General features: G+C 39.1%; 1 protein-coding gene across 2 annotated transcripts; it reads left to right on the plus strand.

Annotated features, from left to right (window-relative positions):
- Positions 1-1945: 1945 nt before the first annotated feature.
- On the plus strand, positions 1946-20133 carry rad51d (RAD51 paralog D). Of its 2 annotated transcripts, XM_064352010.1 has the most exons (10): positions 1958-2741; positions 3150-3211; positions 5019-5137; positions 13686-13767; positions 14041-14175; positions 14336-14431; positions 16340-16430; positions 19110-19180; positions 19326-19490; positions 19845-20133. In XM_064352010.1, the coding sequence occupies exons 1-10, from the start codon at positions 2660-2662 to the stop codon at positions 19956-19958; spliced, it is 1017 nt and encodes a 338-aa protein (XP_064208080.1). In that variant the 5' UTR covers positions 1958-2659; the 3' UTR covers positions 19959-20133. The 2 variants fall into 2 exon arrangements, with proteins under 2 accessions (XP_064208081.1, XP_064208080.1); XM_064352011.1 differs by lacking the exon at positions 14041-14175 and having other exon boundaries at positions 1946-2741.
- The last annotated feature ends 317 nt before the right edge of the window (positions 20134-20450 follow it).

Genomic DNA, 20450 nt, shown 5'->3' on the forward strand with positions numbered 1-20450 from the left:
ATGTACGTTCTGCAACTCCCCATTAAAACATTACATTTAAAATCATGACTCACTCAGAATTATAACTACTAGTACTGAACATGAGAAAAGCACATCAGTGCAGTAGATTTCACACATTACTTAACCCTCCACTTTAATAACTAATACTTTATACAGACTGTTATATATACCGTTCGATAAGGAAACTAAACTCGCTCATGGCCACTTCATTTACTTTGCAGTATAGTCTGTGATCATATCAACCTTCACCTACATGCCCATTCTGCTAAAAACATATTGTTTCAACTACGCAATTTCATCATTTCTCCTAATTTCTCTCACACTGTTGTTATTTTCTCATATGCAAAGCTTGCTGGGACATATGCGTCTGCTCCTATTCTCCACTATCAAGTTTTCCGGTTCTAGCTTAGCAAAACAGCGAAGAGGATTTCTACCTGCAGATAAGCCTATGAAAATGCCTTATGAACCTTACAAACACTAAAAGTGCATCTCCACAAAATAACAGACAACAAAGCAGGACAGAAGGGTACACAAGTTGCGACCTAGGGAGCTCTAATTCTACGGGCTTGCTGATTCTTTTGTCAATCAAGGCTCGTTGGATGGCCGTCAAATCCGTGAGTACATACACTGGCCATATTTCACCTGCGTTTCTGATGCGTTTACACTTACGCCACCGCACCCTTTGTCACAGCCACTGTTTTACATATATAGCAAACTGAAACTGCTAAACGGTACACGCTCATCAGACTGTACAAATTCACACAAGGATAGCCATAATTCACAACCGTTTCTTACAGGGTAACTTCGCATTTCTCACTCTCATAATAAAACGCTTTGCAAAAAGAAATGATATCATAAAAAACACGTTTTCAACGTACAAAAATGCCAAGTTACTCACACATACAAGACATACACCGTCTATAACTCATTCATTCAGACTGCCAAAATCCAGGCCTGCCATTAAAAGTATTGATACCAAAATGACGCCAAGTTACGGTACTACAAACAATATAGGCTATCTTGCCTCACCGAAATTAAATAAGATGTATTCCAAAGAAATGCTACCCAATATTTCCTCAATTCTTTCAAGTCACTTGGCCCTGTGTTGTGTAATCTTACCATTTTACAATGTCATGCAAACTTTGTGTCAGATCAAAGTGTCAAATATTTCGAATTGCCTCATGGAACACATTGAAATTAATGTAGAAAACTGCTGGTGAGTAACTACAGGAAGCATATTTCTCCAGAAAACATATGTTTATACTTGCTTCTGAACTCAATTTGAGTAAATGTACAAGTGATTGTATATTTGCTACGTACAATAAATACTGCAATGTAAAGTACATATTGTACATACATACATAGAGAACTTCTTTATCCCCATAGGGACATTTCCCTCGCAGCATGTTACATTCACATTTACGAACAGACATTTATACCAAGAAACATACAATCATTCACGCAACAGAAAGGCTGGGCAGCGAAATACATACATACCAATACAAATTGGACGCCTATTCAGTCAATCTTGACTGTGAGAAAGCCATCCGCACATATGTTTGGCCTGTCCATGTACTGCATGCTTATACACACAGGGCCAAGTGACTTGAAAGAATTGAGGAAATATTGGGTAGCATTGCTTTGGAATACATCTTATTTCATTTCGGTGAGGCAAGATAGCCTATTGTTTGTAGTACCGTAACTTGGCGTCATTTTGATATCAATACTTTTAATGGCAGGCGTGGGTTTTGGCAGTCTGAATGAATGAGTTATAGACGGTGTATGTCTTGTATGTGTGAGTAACTTGACATTTTCGTACGTTGAAAACGTGTTTTTTATGAGATATTCTTTACTCTGGCTAACCATCAATGTCCGTGTTTACTATTTTCATCCGCACTGCGCAGCCGTTCAATTCTACGTAACATTCGCAAATCTATTTGTGACGCACCGTGACGCACACGCTGAAAATGCACGCATTGAACGTACCTTAGAAGTTCGCCCAAGTGAATACAGTTCAGTGGTTCCCACCATAGACATATGTACCATAGATATATATACAAGTTCCAGTGTTGGGCGTAATTTGCGTACGTGATGCTAGAATCCAAACACCTCGTTTACGAAATCTTTCCTTTCGCTGTTGACGTTGGGGAAATGTTCGAATGGAGGCAGAAAACTTCAGTGTAACTTAGGTCTAATCGGCCATGAAGCCCTTCACGACTTCCCAGCACTAAAACCCACCTCGTGATCAGAGAGCTAGAAAACAAATGATGTTCCCGTTACTGATCTATTTTCGGATAAATTACTAGTTTATTCGGGAAGAAACAACTGATAGCTAGCATAGGATGGCTAAAAAAATTGTAAAGCAGGATGTTCCAAGCAAGAAACTGTATGTCATCGCTAATTTGCGAGATATGTGATGCTACTTCCATCTCTTTGCACTAGCTAAATTAACGTTTGCTGAGTTTAATTATTAACATAGTCTAGCTAGATTAATAGCTAGTTTACGTTATCGTTAGTTAGGCGCACGATCGCTGCTGCTGGACACAGAATCAACAACTATCTTTATTCCATCTGATGTGAGTTGGGTCGTGGAAATACTGCATAAACTGCCATACATTAGCTGACGTTACTGTGATTATGTGCTGACCGACGAGCTGCCATGGTTTTCCTGAGAGAGGGTCTCTGTCCAGGACTGTCTGAAGAATTTATTCAGATTCTGCGGACCAAGGACGTTAGGACTGGTAAGTTACGACCGTAAATTACATGTATCAGCTATAGGTTCTATGAAAACAATGTAGTTCACCCAGAATATGTGTAACTGTAATGCAAGTTTAAAGTGTAATGTTATTTTAAAATGAGGTAGCTAATCCGCTATGCGCACCAACAACCTTGAATTTCGTATACTGATGATGGAATACTTTTCTACCTTACGTGGAAACGAAACCAGGAAAGCTGCGGCTAGAAGCAAACCGTTTTGATGTGCTTGCAAGTATAGCTACTTTAAAAAGCATGCAGCCTGTTTTTTGTTGAAATGCTTAAAAAGTGATACTTTTATTAGCTTTCTTTAAATTTAGTTATTATAATAGCCGGCTTCTAAAAATCCTTAAAAGGATACACTTAATTCTGCTTATTTTATTGATTTATTTTAGTAGAGGATCTGGTTTCTTCAGACACCGAAGAACTTGCCCAAAAATGCTCTGTGTCCTATAAGGTCAGTATAACAAGAAATTGAGGTTTTATTTGTGTTCTCTTTTTTAATAAGCAAGCCAAACCTTCTTTCTGGACTCAAATTATGTTGACTAAACTAAACACTGGACACAAAGCAATAATATTGGCCTATTTGTTTTGCAGTGACATGGAATGTAATGACATGGCTATAGGTGTTATCAGCTTTGTATATTTCGCCAAACTGAATTATTATTGATTTCTTAACTGGCTTGTGGTAATGAAAAATAATGCTAAATGGCATTTCTGTTTGTTTCTTTTTTGTAGTTAACATAATAAAAGCAACTGTTAATTAATTAACACAGTTTGTAATAATGAAATGCACTTATTCCTGAGCTGCAATGGCCATGTGTGTCTTTCCTTAGACGTTTGTTTTAATAACCTGGCTGGTGCTTAGTGTTACTTTAACAATAAACAATTTGTGGGATTTCCAGTAGATGAGGGGCATGCTCAGAAACCATTTCCATGTTGATATGTTGGATAGCATACAGAGTAAACTGTGAGTAGCACATACATGAATTGATTAAATAAATGATTTTGCCTGATTCCTAAAGTAGAGGAAACGAAAGACAGCCCAGGTTGTAATGGCCACAGCTCCAAGGAGTCATACAGACATACAGTACCCTCCATAATCCATCCATCTATCCATTATCTATACCTGCTTATTCCTGGTCAGGGTTATGGGAGGTGCTGAAGCGAGAGGCAGGAATACACCCTGGACAGTTTGCCAGTTCATCGCAGGGCACACACTCCATTCACTCACACACTTATACTTAGGGGCAATTTAGACTCACCAGTTAACCTAACCTGCAGTCTTTGGACTGTGGGAGGAAACTGAAGTAACTGGAGGAAACCCGCATAGACACGGGTGAGAACTTGCAAACTCCACACACAAAGACCCTGGCCAGGATAGGAACCAAGGACCTTCATGCTGTGAGGCAACAGTGCCATGTTTGGAACAAAGACATATTTTTTCTTGATTTGGCTCTGTACTCCACAATTTTAGATTTTTAATCAAACAATTCACATGTGGTTAAAGTGCAAATTCAAAGTGTGGTTTAAAGTGCACTTATTATACATAACCCACCCCTTGTTTCAGAGCACCATAATGTTTGGGACACATGATTTCACAGGTGTTTCTGATTAGTTAGGTGTGTTCAATTCAATTGCTTCCTTAGTACTGGTGTAAGAGAGCATTCAGTATCTAGTCTTTATTCTCAGCTTTTGATTACCTTTGGAGTATGTTATTGGCTTTTGTCCACATGAGGCCCAGAGTTGTGCCAGTGAAAGTCAATGAAACCATTATGATGCTGAGAAATAAGAAAAAACTGACGGAGACAGGCCAAACCTTAGACTTATAAAAATCAAGTGTTTGGAACATTATTAAGAAGAAAGAGATAATTGGTGAGCTCAGTAATCGCAGAGGCTTTTGATCCACACAAATAACTACCCCTCCACGCACAGATAGCTGCCTTTCTTCTTCTGTGGAGGTGGTTGTACTTGCCTGCCTTTCTTGGAAACGGGTCTCATTATTTGCATGCAATGTTGGAAGAACAGAAGCATCTTATACAGTGAGTAAAGCAGAGAGGTCGTACAAGATACAAGATTTGTGATATGAAATGAAACGTTAGTCAACATTAGCTAGGTTTACTTCATGATTTCGAATTTGAAATGCAACATTAATTTGCTAAAATTTTGGAGTACGGATCGAAATCAAGAAAAAAATAACAAAACATTACAGAGGGCACTGTATATGTTGTAGGGAACATTTAAGTGAAGAGATGGTTTTTCAGGCCCTGGTAGCAGTGCGCCGTGTGCTACTGGCCCAGCACACAGCCTTCCCTGTGTCAGGAGCAGATCTTTATGAGGAGCTACTGAGTTCCACAGCAATCCTGTCTACAGGCAATGCCAGGTAAAATGCCATTCTGTATCCTATTTGCTTGACACCCAGCCTGGGTTGTATTTTGAATGTGGGGGAACGGTGGTGGTTATTAATGAAAATGTGTTGAATGACTTCTGTATGTGTCATCAAAATAAAAAGGTGTTAGTGTGCCTTATATGACATGCTGACATATATTTTTCTGTCAAAATTATATCTCATAAAAAACACGTTTTCAACGTACAAAAATGGCAAGTTATTCACGCATACAAAGCTCTGTATATAAGTAATTCATTCAAACTGGAAAAATATAGGCCTGTCATTAAAAATATTGATATCAAAACAACACCAAGTTAGTCTACTACAAGCAATATATATCTTACCTCGCCAAAATTAAAGAAGCTGTAGGATATGTAGTGTTTAGATTTTGGCCTTAGAGAGGGAAACAGTGAATAAGAATGTGGTCTGGCCTCCCCATCACAAGCATCAAAGCAAATGTGATTAGGGCAATTTTGAATTACACTGATACCCTAATCTAGGCTGACAATCTGCGGGTCTCACCTCCTCAGAAGAGACAAACCACATGACACATGACACCATATCGGGGGTTGGAGACCCTGCATGCCTAACATTTCCCATTACTTTTAGTTTGAATGCAATCTTAAGGTAGGCCAGTCCTTGCCATAAATTAGTCTGACCCCCCTTCCCTTCTCTCCTAAACCTTAACCCAATCAGGGCAAATATCCTAAAGCCATGCTGGGTAAGGTATTTAAGATGGCCACAGGAAAAAGTTTTGGTGTTGCGTTTGGTTTCGGAGCCTGGAAGAAGAAGAGTTTTCCTCTTTTTATTTTGGTGGTGGTTCCTTGGTTGTGTGTTTTTAGCTGGTTTCCTTGTGCCGGTTATACTGGAAGTGGATGATACTTTGGCAAGATCTGGCCGATCCGTTTCTCTCTCTCTCTCTCTCTTATCCGTCTCTCTCTCTCTATTTTCTGGTATTTCTAGATTAGTTGTTTAATGTTTTGCTGTATGTCTTCTGTTGTGTAATTTATAAGTAGTGTGCCTGCATTCAATAAAGAATGTGTGTTTTCAATTCATTAATACAATTGACTGCTTCTTATTGAATTCAATTGTTTAATCTGAAAACCTGATATACAGCTTGTTTTGACTTGTTGGTTGATTCCAACAGTTTTCTGTAGACTGTTGGAATTTTTAATTGATAATTCTAATTTTAAACATAATTATTAAATTAAATCTAATAAAATATATTTTACATGTAGGTTAAGTGAGGGGTTCTAGCATGCAATATCACTTGGTTCAGTATTCAGGGTGCTGAACATTTTACCAAGGACATTGACTGTTGGAACCGCTGGATTCAGAAAATAAACATTTTTAATGAATCCTTGCTTGTTCGACAAAGCTGTATTCCAAAACAATGCTACCCAATGTTTTCTAAATTGTTTCAAATCACATGGCCCTGTGTGTACAAGCATACAGTACATTAACAGGCCAAACGTGTGGATTGGTTTGTAAGAGTCAAGATTGATTGAATTGGCCTCAATATGTCCAATTTTTATGTGTATGTATGTATTTCGCTGCCCAGCCTTTCTGTTGCGTGAATGATTGTGTGTTGCTTGGTATAAATGCCTGTTTTTAAATGTGAAGAGACACATGCTGCGAGGGAAATGTCCCCATGGGGATAATGAAGTATTTCTGTGTATAGGAGAAAATATACAAGAACTTGTACATTTAGTGAAGTAAACTTGACAACCAAGTATAAACATATCTTGTCTGGAGGAATATGCTTTCTGTAGGTAGTCACCAGCAGTTTTGTACATTCATTTAAATGTGTTGCATGAGGCAATTTTAGTTAAATGGCCCTGTGTTGACACAAAGTTTGAATGACAATAGTGTGTGATGGTAAGATTAAAAAACAGGGCTAAGTGACTTGAAACAATTTAGGAAACATTGGGTAGCATTGCTTTGGAAACAGCTTCTTTAATTTTGGTGAGGCAAGATAGCCTATATTGTTTGTACACTCCTGGGCCAAGCCCAAAATGGCAAAAAATGTAGCTTTTAACAACAAATCATTGATCAGAAAATTAGCAAGAATTAAACAAATGCACTCCTGAGACCTCCTGTGCCACCATTTGCTCGTTTGCTTTTGCTGCAGTGAACTGTTTGGGGAAAAGCTAGAAACAGGGAAATTCACTTATACAGTAGACAAATTAACATAATGTTAAATAAAAGAGTCATGTTTTGTATTTGGTTGCATATCATTTGCATGCCATGACTTCCTGATGTCTGTGACCTATCAACATCATCAGAGTCTGGATATCTTATTTTCAGGTTGTCCTACAAGTGATACAAAAACTCTTTGCATTTGAATGGATCTCTATGGGAATTGGGGGGTGGGACTAGATTCAGCTGTAAATTATGCTGATACAGTATGGAACACATGTATTGGCTAAATGGCTTTGTCATCAAGGGTCCAAGGTATCAAATGAGCCTCAAACCACCATGCTGCTGCCAGATATGCAGTAGATACTACAAGCATTGTTTCTCCTGAATATTTTTTCCATTCAAATGCAAAAAGTTTTTGTATCGCTTTTTGTATTGACAAGTGCCAACTTGTAATATTGTATTTGTTTGGTTGCATTGATTGTGTAGCCTCTATTGTTGCATCAGCAAAGCTAACACGCCTGGCGGAGATCTGCACTCTACTGAGTGCACTCTTCTAGTTTACATGTGCAAACCATGGCTACATTTCTCACAACAAACGAAACTCATACCTTGTTCACTTTCCAGCTAGGTGCTAGAGTTTAACATCAAGTGAAGAAAATTTTACATCATTGCAGTTTCACCATTTGCTCTTTCTGGCAAGTTCTCATAAGTTCCCTTTTTGCAAAGGAGTGTGGGAAGACAAAACAAACAAAACCTGCTTTCAAAATAAAATCCCAAATGCGATGTCAAAAATGAATAGGAAAATAAAAGTGGTTAAGCCTTATATAATGCTAATTCTAAATGAAGCGTAAACATTGCAATTCGACAGTCATTTTAAAGGGTAATTTACACTCCCACCAAATTATGAGTGATTTATGAGCAAGGTACATAAAGCACAAATGATTTCTATACCAGAAATGACCTCTGCAATTAGAACAGTAAACATAACATCATATTACAGACCTTGACAACATTAGAGGGTATGGTTAAAGATAGTTGCAAGCATATTCCATCTCACAAAAATGTACACTCAGGCAGTCTCTAGCAACAGAACTAGCTTCTGAACAGGACGTTCGACCACTGACTGCTTGCTGAGACGCTCACCTTTCTTGCCTAGCTTTTGATCGCCAAGGCATATTTTGACTCTTCTGACCAGTCCATCTTGGTCAATAGTGGTCTCTGTTACTTTACCCAAGCGCCACTCGTTCCTGGGCAGTCCAATGTCCCTCTCCATCAGTATGTCCCCAATTTGCAGGTTTGTCCTTGAGGTGTGCCAACGTTGTCTGGTAGCGATGTTGGCGAGATATTCCTTCCGCCAGCGGCTCCAGAACTGCTCTGCGAGGTACTGAATATGGCGCCACCTTTTCTGAGCATACTTGTCCTTCCTAACAAACCTCCCGGGTGGAGGTAAAGCTGTGACAGATTTCATAGTGAGTAAATGATTAGGGGTGAGTGGTTCAAGGCTATTCTGATCGTTGAGGTTATCAACAGTAAGTGGACGACTGTTTACAATTGCAATTGCTTCATAGAAAGAGGTCCATAGAGAAGAATCATCTAGTCTTCCAGAAGAGCGTGACAATGTGGAGCAAAGGATACTTCTAACTGTCTGGATCTGACGCTCCCACACACCACCTACATGACTTGAATGGGGAGCATTCATACTGAACACACACTGCTTTTCGGCGAGAAAGGCAGTCAGTCGGTCCGTATCACTTCCTTGAGAGCTTCAGTCATTTTGTTTTGGCTCCAACAAAGTTGCTTCCTTGGTCAAATTTGATCTGACAAACTGCGCAGCGTATGGCGCAGACCATTGATGAAGGCATCTGTTGACATATCGTTGAGCATTTCGACATGTATGGCACGAGAGCAAAAGCAAGTAAAGAGAAGAGCATACCTTTTGTGCACCTTCCGTCCTTGCTTAATCAGAAACGGGCCAAAACACGCAGTATGTGGATTCACACACTCTGAAGGAAGGTCAGCCATCCTTTGCTCTTCTGTGGGTCTTCTGAGCTTCCTACAGTTCACACATTGGTGAATATGATATGCTTCTGCTCGGTTGATCCCTGGGATCCAGTAGCCGTTTGCCCTGATTTCATTAATAGTGAGGCCCTTTCCTTGGTGTTTGACCTTATCATGATAATGAGAAATTATCATTTTTGTGATATGATGATCCTTCGGAATGATTGCAGGGTGTTTAACTGAGTTAGGAAGAGACGAGTCACAAAGTCTCCCTCCCACCTTGAGCACACCATCTTTGTCTAGGAAGGCATCGAGATGGTACAGTTTACTATGGGATGGTAGTTGAGCTCCCTTGCATAGTAACTTAAGATCCTCTTGATAAACCTGTTCCTGCAGATCTTTGAGGACGACGCGTTCTGCATTCTCTCGTTCCAGTACCATGGTGTGGCAGTTGGATTTGTCCTTGCTGATTTGTCTGAGAATTTGTGCAACAGCTCTGGTAGCTTGAGACCATGATGAGAGATTAGACAGGCGGTCTGACAGGCTTTCTTGCTCTGTAGTTCTTGAGTTTTGAGCTTGAACCTTTCTGACGTCTGAGTCTCCAGTGGGTAGCTCTGGGATCACTTCTGTGGAGGGAAATATTTCCTTCTCCCATAGGAACTTGGATCCTGTGAACCAACTGGAAGACAGCAGTTCCCTGACAGTCAGACCTGGAGGTGTGGTCTGCAGGATTTTCATCAGTCGACACATATCTCCATTGTTGAGGGTTTGTGCTGAGATTAATTTTCTGCACCCTGTTAGCTACGAACGTGTGAAAACGTTGCGTTTCATTGTTGACGTATCCCAAAACTACCTTGGAGTCCATCCAGAAGAATTTTTCAACATCAGAATATCCAAGTTCTTCCTTGGGTATGTTGCTGACCTTGACTGAGACAACTACAGCTGTGAATTACAACCTGGGAATGGTTGTGACCTTTGTGGGGGCGACACAAGACTTTCCAATATTTCCTGAAGCACTCTTTTCCCTTTCAGTAGGAATGGAGCTACAAAGCCTAGAGGATCATACAAGGAGGCAACAGACAGTATACCATGGCGCTTTGCAGGCTGGTCCTTAAGGTTGGTACTGAACCTGAAGCAGTCGGACTCTATATGCCATTGAATCCCTAGCGCTCTTTCTACTGGCAGGTAATCAAAGGCGAGGTCAAGGTTCTTGATATCAGTGGCATGTTCAGATGGTGGTATGCTTTCTAGGACAGCTCTGTCGTTGGATATGAACTTGTGCAGTCGGAGACCACCCATAGCACATAGTTTTCGGGCCTCTTGTGCAAGCTGAATGGCTTCTTCCTTACTTTCTATGCTTGTGACTCCATCATCTACATAGAAATCTCTCATGATGAATTGCAAACCCAGATGATATTGCTGACTGTTCTCCTTGGTGAGATGCTTCAAACCATAGTTGGCACATCCAGGAGATGATACAGCACCAAATAGGTGCACCTTCATCCGGAACTCTTGAGGTGGTGCACTGAAGTCTCCTTTCTTCCATCAAAGAAAGTGCAGATAGTTTCGGTCAACTTCGTGCATATGGACCTGATGAAACATCTTCTCAATATCGCTCATCAATGCGATAGGGTGCTGCTGAAATCGTATGAGGACACCTGTCAGATTGTTCATTAACCTGGAAGGAGGTGATCATTCAAACTGGTACCCTTATATTTGGCAGAGCAATCAAACACCACATACAGTTTATCTGGCTTCTTAGAGTGATGAACACCATGATGAGGAATGTACCATTTCTCTCCTTCCTTTGCATCATCCTCAACTTCCTCTGCGTCTCCTTTCTCAATGACCTCTTCCATGAACTTAACATAATGCTCCTTGTACCTCTCGTCCTTTGACAATTTCCTTTTTAAGTGGTTGAGCCTAATTACTGCGAGCTGTTTGTTGTCAGGTAGACAGGGTTTCTCCTTAAAGGGCAAGGGCATTTCATAATGGCCGTGACTGTTTTTCTTTATACCCTCATTCAGCTTGTTCAGGAAAAGGATATCATACTGAGACACTGTCTTGCTATCTTCACTGACATCCTTGAAGTCAGATTCCAGAGCGCAAATAGCATCTGCTGGGGTTATGGGGGGAAGCTCCTTGACGGTGACTCGGTGACACAGACTAGCGAGGCTTGGCGACTCAAGGCACGGTGGTGAGGAACCCACAATGCTCCATCCAAAGTCAATCCTAACAGCATAAGGTTCCTCATCTCCTCCTGTTATGACTTGTCTTGGTGCTAGTGCCTTTGAGCAGTTGTAGCCTGTCAGTAGACCAACCTCACAGACCTGCAGTGGAATCTGTGAATCTGATCTGCTGTCATGGAGAGATGATTTCATTTCTTGGCCGTTTCACAGGTAGGAATGTGGTCGCGGTTTACTGGTATGCAGTCCTTTGTGTCACTCTGAGTGTCAAGCAGGGTGTAGACAAACCTTTAAATGCTTGGGTTTTTCTTTGAAGACACCCACACTGGCACAATCATAGAGGTGTTAGCAGATGGTCCTTCTCTGGCTACATTGAGACAATTGCATTGTCTCATTCATATTACCTTGAGTTGCCATTGCCAGAGGTGCAGGGTTTTCCCTGTTCACAAAATTGTCATCATGGAGACACGTGGGTTGCTTTCCTTTGCAAGTGTCACAGGAACAACGGTGACGCCAGTCCTTTACGCTGTAGCCAGGTTTCATGCATCCATAACAGAGCTTCTTCTCCTTCACATATTTCTTTTGCTCATCCCGAAAATTGGACATGAACCAGCCATGGAGCTGATGCTTGGTGTCCTGGCAAAACATACACAGAGGCCTTGTACTCCCTTTGGCTAGCCTTCGATTCTCACTGTCTGTAGTTGCTTGCGTATTGAGAACACTGGCTCTGTTCCTTTTTGTGTCCCTGAAATTTCGTTTCTCAGTGGTTGGTTCTGAAGAACGGAGAGCATAGAAGGAAGTTATCGGATTGCGGGCTATTGCCGCTTCCATCGATATAAAGGCAGCGAAGTTGCCAGCAGGGTGTGATATGGGTGGTTGATGTATGTAAAATGACCAATTGCTTTTCTAAGATGTGTTCAGGGCGTTTCTGGGCATGATGCACTTTTCTGTATTATCGGATAATACAATGTGTATAATAAATGATGTCATATTTAATATGACATCAAAAAATAGGAAAAAGAAGGAGGAGAAAATGCAAAATCCTGTTAGCTTGGGGCTTTATTGTGTGGACATGTGAAGTTGTTTATGAATTCTGTCTGTTGAAATGAGATCGGAATGTACAGAAGTGCATGTTTTTAAGGGCTGAGAGTCTGTGGCTGTTGCGGTTATTTCTGTGGGGAACCCTGAAAAGTGCCAAACTCTCAGTGCTGTATAGGTATGGGGCATGCCGCCCCGCCAAGGCGTAACTTGGCTGGATGGCATACCTGCCGTCCCAATCAATGAATCTAGTCTCTGTCCATGTCATGTTTTTGTTTGGGAGTGCCTCATATAAGACCAGGTACATGTAATCAATACATGAATAATTAACTATGGTATTAAGCATCAAAGGCATGAGTTTTTAAAGCCTTGCTGTGGTCTGTGTTTGCCATCAAAGAAGTCTTCTCCGTCTTCAACCCTGCCCATTTACCCTGAGTACTCGACTACCAATAATGTAGCTTGCTGGATAGCTAGAAGTAACGTTACTCACAGGTCCTACAGAAAACACATCAACTCCTTATTGCTTTTCATGCACTTTGTGAACTTCGGCTGTCTCCATTAAGGAAAGGCAATTCCAGGATTTACTCAGGTTTTTGAACGAGCCTGGTCGGCGTGCTGTTTCGGGTTGCTGTGCTTGTGCTTTTTCACCTCAGCCATTGCAGTAGCTCTGCTGAAACCTGATCCCACCCCACAGGCTCTGCAGCCACACCCTCCCCTCCTCACACAGAAAAGTGCATCATGCCCAGAAACGCCCTGAACACATCTTAGAAGAAATACAGGCAGAGGAGCACGGATTGAGCAAATTAATACTAAGACAAGAGACTGCCAGTGCATCATAGATGTGAACAGGGTTATTTTATGTTTTCAAGGTAAAAAACCTGCATTGTATGCCTTTAAGGCTCCTGTGAGCAAATATTTACAGCACATCAGCCATGGATACTTTATACAAGTGGCTTTACTACCACAATAATACACTTGCCTACACTGGTCCTTTTTTATTCAGAAATGTATCTATTATACCTGAACTTGTGATAGAGAATGAGTGATAAAAATCCGGTGTTCTTCTTCTGTATATTGTAAACGTAGACCGATTTTTCTCTCTCTCTCTCTCTCTCTCTCTCCTTCTCTCTCTCTCTTTCTGCGTGTGTGCGTGCGTGCATTCACACATGCTGCTGTAGTCTGGATAAGCTTCTGGACACTGGTCTATATACTGGTGAGCTGACGGAGCTGGCTGGTACCCCAGGGAGTGGAAAAACACAGGTAAACCAGCATCAATGTTACCAACAGTCACACGTGGTACAGTAATAGAGATGATAATCTTCTGTTTTTATTCTGATACTGTGCCGTCAATGGCCGGGTGTATACCTTTTCAAACATTCAGTTATAAGAAAATGATTTGGAATGTCACCAGAACATTTTTTGTGCGTGCACAAATGCGTGATTATCTTAACTCTTTACAGTGTTTGTTAAATAGATAACCTCATCTGCATTTTAAATTTTTATCATCTCTTTTCCTATTCCTTTCATTCTCAGGTGTGTTTTGGTGTTGCTGCAAATTTATCTTGTGAACTGAAGCAGAACGTTTTGTATATTGACTCATCAGGGGGGCTGTCAGCAACTCGCTTGCTTCAAATGATCAAGACCAAGACTAGTAGCGTGGAGGAGCAGGTGCAGTGATGGTAGCATGTTTTGAATGCCATTTTTACTTTGATCTGTATTTGCAATGGGTAAGTGTAATGGGAATACTTCTGTGACTAATATTTTAGCAGGAAGAACGTTTCTTTGATTTTGGTGAGAGAATTCTTATAACCCTGAACTGTGTGTGTAGATGGAGGCTTTTCAGAGGATCCAGGTGGCTCAAGTATTTGATGTCTTCTCTTTACTTGAGTGTCTGCACAATCTCAGAAGTGGAGGGTTTCAGCAGGTAAATGTGATCTCAAAAAAAACACAACATACCACCCAACGTTTCCTAAATTATTTAATTTAATTTGGACCTGTGTTTTTCCATCTTACCATATGAAAAGATTCCAGCCATTCAAAGTTTGTGTCACATGAAAGTATGTAATGCCAGTCGTAAGAAACAATTCAGCTGTTACACTTAAAAACAGTAAAAATTACTCCGCTATTTGAACAATTGTCTGCATCCATCCATACATTGGGTGTATGAAAAGCACATGATGAATAAAATGCATTAGTATTATATATGTATATATATATATATATATATATACACATATACACATTTATTTTTATTAGTATTAATTCATTTATAATTTAGTATATATATATATATAATTTTATTTTTGAAAATTGTGTTTAAAAATAAGATTTTTAGTTATGATTTTTATATTGTAAAATAAATTATTCTATTGTACTTATGTGGCTAAAGTTTATCTGACCCAGAGATATACAGTACATTAATGGAGCAAGCATATGTCTGGATAGGTTTGTCAGATTAAATATTTAATAGGCCTAAATATATATCTGTATTTATTTATTCATCCCCATTTCTCGAGTGTACATGATTGTTTTGTATAAATGTCTGTTTGTAAATGTGAATGTTATATGCTGCTAGAAATATTTCTTCATGGGGATAATAAGTATATTATCAATCTCTTCTATGAATGTAGTCTATGTATGTATGTACAGTATCTATTTTACAATCAGTATATATTTTGTATATATAAGTTGCAAATATACAAGAACTTGTACAATTTGTAAAATCAACTTGACAACCAAGCATAAACACATCCTTTCTGGAAGGTGAGTTCTCATCAGCTGTTTAAAACATGATGTGTTCTTCCATGAGGAAATGTTTGTTATTTGACACTTTGATGTGACATAAGTTTGAATGACCACAAGTTAGATTAAATAATTTAGGAAACATTGGGTAGCATTGCTTTGGAATTGAGCTTGATTAATTTGCATGAGCTAAGAGCGCCAATATTGCTTGGTGTAATTTGGCCTCATTTTGATATCAATCATTTTAATGGCAGGCCTAGATTTTGCATGTTGTAATTAATGATTTATAGACAGTGCTTTGTATGCATGAGTAACTTGGCATTTTTGTACGTTGAAGATGTTTTTGTTCAGACATTTCTTTTTGGACTTTTTTTGTTATGAGTAACTGATAAAATTTATGCTTATAAATGTTTGAGAGAGACATACACACATACATACATGCAAACATATATTCATTCTTACTCAAAGAAACACATAAGCGTGGATCCAGTCATTTTTCCTTTACTATGAATTACAAATAAATGAAAGTGTCATATTTTTAAACGGATTATAGTTTTTAATGGGGTATTGTATAGCTACTAATTGTTTCTGTGTAGGTAGAGGATCTATAGGCCTGACTAACATTAATTTAGAAATATGGCGTGTGCGAGATTGACTGATTGTGGCACTGGAGTGATAATGTCCCTGGCAGATAAAAGGAGAAAATGCAAAATAACTCCAGTATGAGGCTTTATTGTGTGGGCTTGTGAAGTTGTTTGTGAATTCTGTTTGCCTGAGGTCAGAAGGTACAAATGTTCTTTAAGGTGGAGAGTCTGGTCATTGTTTTTTTTTCTGTTGGAAGTCCTGAAAAGTGCCAAACTCTTGGTGCTATACAAGTAATGGGGCATACCACGCCAAGCCATAACTTGATGGATGGTGTACTGCCATCTCAGTGTATATTCACAAGTAGTGGTAGCTGTTTAAAATGAACAGCGGAATGGGTAAAATTGTTAGTTGTTTGATTTTGGATTGTTAGGTGGAATTGGAGCAAAGGATTTAAGTGTTTTTGTATAGACAGTGTCATGTTATTGAAATAAATCTCCTTTCTCAGATGTCTGCGGGAGGTGGCACACTTAAAGCTGTCATAGTAGACTCTGTTACAGCAGTTCTGTCTCACATACTGGGAGGAAAACAGACTGATGGTAGGCCAGTGAACTATCTCATTCTATGCTCTATGGTGTGTTAAAGTAGTACATTTTGAGTGGCTACATTAAAAATCTTATGTCTAATTTGTCTCTAAATAATGTATTCATAGTATTACTTCCATTAGTAAGTATAAAAGCATACAGTGCCGTACGAAAGTATTTGCCCCCTTCATGATTTCCTCTATTACTGCATATTTGTCACGTTAAATGGTTTGAGATCTTCAGACAAAGTGTAATATTGCACAAAGGAAACCTGCTAGTGATGCAATTTCGTGCTATTTTAATCGATCATCTGCACCCTTTAATCAATTAATAATGATTAACTGATACTTAAAATCTGCTATATGGTCCATGAAATTAATGACTCAATAGGCCTACCGATTAATTAGTTGTATATATCAGTGAGGTTTTATTAAGACATTCTCAAACAATAATTAAAATAGGATTTGCATTGTGTATTAAAGCCATAATGGCCTGAAACAAATGATACAAGTACAGATTCACAGGCTGAGAAATCTGCACAAGGGAGGATGAACCGCTAATATTTTCTGGATGGCTGAACTGCTTCTGTGATGATGATTAAAGATAATTGCTTAACTTTGTAAAAAAAAAATTTAAAAAAATGAATTAAAATTTTTTTTTAATTAATACCTTTTTTTTTTCTTTCTGATAACACTTGTAGCCACTAACGAGGTCTTATAATAAAATATAAAAAAATCATATTCTTAATTGCAAAATAGAATCATTAAACGAAACAGTTGCAAGTTCCCCACCATGTAACGTAGGCATCTTGATGTGCAGCAAACAAAAAAAGTAAGTAAAGGCATAAAATAGAATGAAGCGCTGTGAAACCCCCAACAATAGGCTGTAACATAAAGCTGTAAACATGTACAACACAGCCTATATGCCATTACCTAACTTAATACGTAAGCATTTTTAAGGAATATGAACTATCTAGCTATATGCTGTGTGGTCAGTCTGGTGCGTAGGCTGTTGCAGGTGAGACCGGCAGCTGAGAAGACGCACTCAGATTGAACTGATGTTCTTGGAATGGGCAAATAATGTTTCACTAATGTTGCCAGTTGAGGGAACCATGACTTTCCACCAGTCAAGGGAATTTGTGTCTAAAAACAAAGAACCCTAACCCTGATCTAAAATTTTGTCACCAGCATTAGGTTGTTTATTGAAATTCAACTGATTAATCAATAAAATTAAGCGATCAATGTTTTTAACCATTAACAGTTAATCGATTAACTGTTAACATCCATAGAACCTGCATAACACAAACACATTTTTAAAATCATTTCATTTATTTCATGAATAAAGTTTTCAAACACCCATATCACCCATCTGAAAAAGTTATTGTACCCTTAGTTAAAATTAGCCAAATTTAATTGATAATTACATTCAGCTGATTGAACACGGCCAGGCTTGACTGCTGCCAGCCCTGCTAAATCTGAAACTCACTCATATTGAACCTTATCATCAGAGTGAAGTAGTATGCTACAATCAAATGAAATTCCAGAACAGATGAGGAAAAAAAGTTGTTGAACGAACCACAGTGAGAACCATTATCTCCAAATGGAGAACATTTTGAACAGTGGTGATTTTTCTCAGGAGTGGCCAGCAACTCATCCAGTCACAAAAGATCCCAGAAGAACATCCAATGAACTGCAGGCCTCTTTAGCCTCAGCTAAGATTAGTGTTCATGACTCCACAATAAGAGACTTGGCAAAAATGGGACTCATTGGAGAGTAGCAAGGCAAAAAACCACTTCTAATCAAGACAGACATCAATGCCCGTCTCACATTTGCAGAAGAGCACCTGAATGATCCCCAAGCTTTTTGCTATAATGTTCTATGGACAGATGAGTCATAAGTAGAACTTTTAGGACACCATGGGTCCGGTTTTGTCTGGGGTAACGCAAATATAGCATGTCGCATAAAGAACATCATGTCAACAGTCAACAGTGGTAGTGTGATGGTTTGGGGATGCTTTGCTGCCTTGGGACCTGGACGACTTGCCTTTATGGAAGGAACTATGAATTCTGTTCTGAACCAGAACATTCTTAAGGAGAATGTCCGGTCATCTGTCTGTGAGCTGAAGCGTAATTGGGTTATGCAGGAAGACGATGACCAAAACTCAAAAGCAAGTCCACATCTGAATTGCAGAAAAGAAACAAAATTAAAGTTTTGGAGCAGCGTAGTGAAAGTCCTGACTTGAACCCAATAGAGATGTCGTGCCAGGACCTGAAAACAAGTTTATGTTCCAATTTCAGTTAAGGCAGTTTTGCTAATAAGAGTGGGGAAAAATTCATTCACAGCAATGTGAAGGACTGATTATCAAATTATAGGAAGCGTTTGGTTGCAGTTATTGCTGATAAAGGCGGTGCAACCACTTAAGTTTACGTTTTCATATGGGTGTTTGGTAACATTTTTCATTAAATAAATTAAATTTAAAAAATTTATTTTGTGTTTACTCAGGTTCCCTTTTCTTACTTTTTGCCTAAAGATTTGAAATATGCAATAGAGGAAATAAGGAAGGGTGCAAATAGTTTTTCACAGCACTGGATATAACATTGTAGCAGTAGCATTATGTAGCTCTGTCTGCCTCTCTTATCAACACATTTTAACTGCCTTACCTCTTGGCAGTTCATAAACCTATTCCTTTTCGTAGGTATGTCCTTGATGATGCAAGTTGCAGGAGAGCTGAAAACAATTGCGAAAGACCTTAATGTTGCTGTTCTGGTGAGCATTACGTCTATGTCCTATGTTTACATGGTAGTTCTCTAGGTTCATTGACAGTACTGGAATTTGGTTACACAGGAATGATCAATTAACTTAAAAACAAAACAAAAAAAATCACAACAAAAAATGTATGTCTTTTGAGCAGGTGACTAATCATGTGACCAGAGATGGCAGTGGGATTCTGAAGGCTGGATTGGGGCTATCCTGGAGTCATGTCCCTCGAACCCGGGTCCTCCTGGAATGCATGGAGAATCCAGGTTCTGCATACTGTAGTCTGCGCACTGCAACATTAATCAAGTCTTCCAGACAGGTGTGTCTGTGGTATACTTTTCCACTCTTTATTCCCCTTCTTCCCTTCAGTATGCTTGCACTTCTGATCAATGATTACACTTTACTCTCTAGTGCACAATGCATACATTTTCTGATTAACAGCATAGTAAGATGCATTTAATAATATCCAACTTTGCAAATGTATTCAAATGGCCCCACCAGATGCATGTCATGTTCCACCCAGAAAAGAACAGAAAATTTAGGTAGATTTAAGGCCGTGCAACTAAAATCCTAGAGAGACAAGACAAATACAATTTGAGTGGCTCAGGTAAATACATGCTTTTTATAGAGGAAGCCAGCACATTGCTTTCCTTACACTCATCTTTTGTTTCAGCCATGTAACCTTACCCAGGAATTTGATTTGAACTCTTGGGGCGAGACAGAGATTGAGCTTCCTGGACCCTCAGGAAAGAGGAAGCTGGTAGACGAAGATCCCAGCCAAGCTTGAATATGTGTATTCATAAAGACAGCATCACAAACCTTTTTTCATTGTGTAACAAATGTGGATTGTTTCCTTAGCTTACCCCTAGGCCTTATAATTGTATTTTAATTCATTTTTTACTTTTCATTTCTTACACACAAACAATAAATTCTGATTGCATGTCTATATTGGTAAAATATAAGACTTGGGTTATGTTTTCATTATAATTAGACTATCAGTGTGTATTGTAGCTATTAATTGTTGCATGAATTGAGCAAATTACAATGCCCTTGGGGGGGAAACATTAAACCTAAATATCAGGAACTCATTTCTACAGATAGTGAAAGTATCTTGGATCTGGTAATTTCCATGGCAACACATCCGAGTGGATAGACAAATTATAATTCTTGCCTTATCATATGAGTTTAAATGCAGATCAGGAATCAGGAATACATTATGAGCAGAAATCTCTTTTGAAATGATTTATGAATCATTAACTGTTTCTGATAACTATTTATC

Source organism: Anguilla rostrata, chromosome 9, assembly GCF_018555375.3.
Source record: "Anguilla rostrata isolate EN2019 chromosome 9, ASM1855537v3, whole genome shotgun sequence".
Lineage (NCBI taxonomy): Eukaryota > Metazoa > Chordata > Actinopteri > Anguilliformes > Anguillidae > Anguilla > Anguilla rostrata.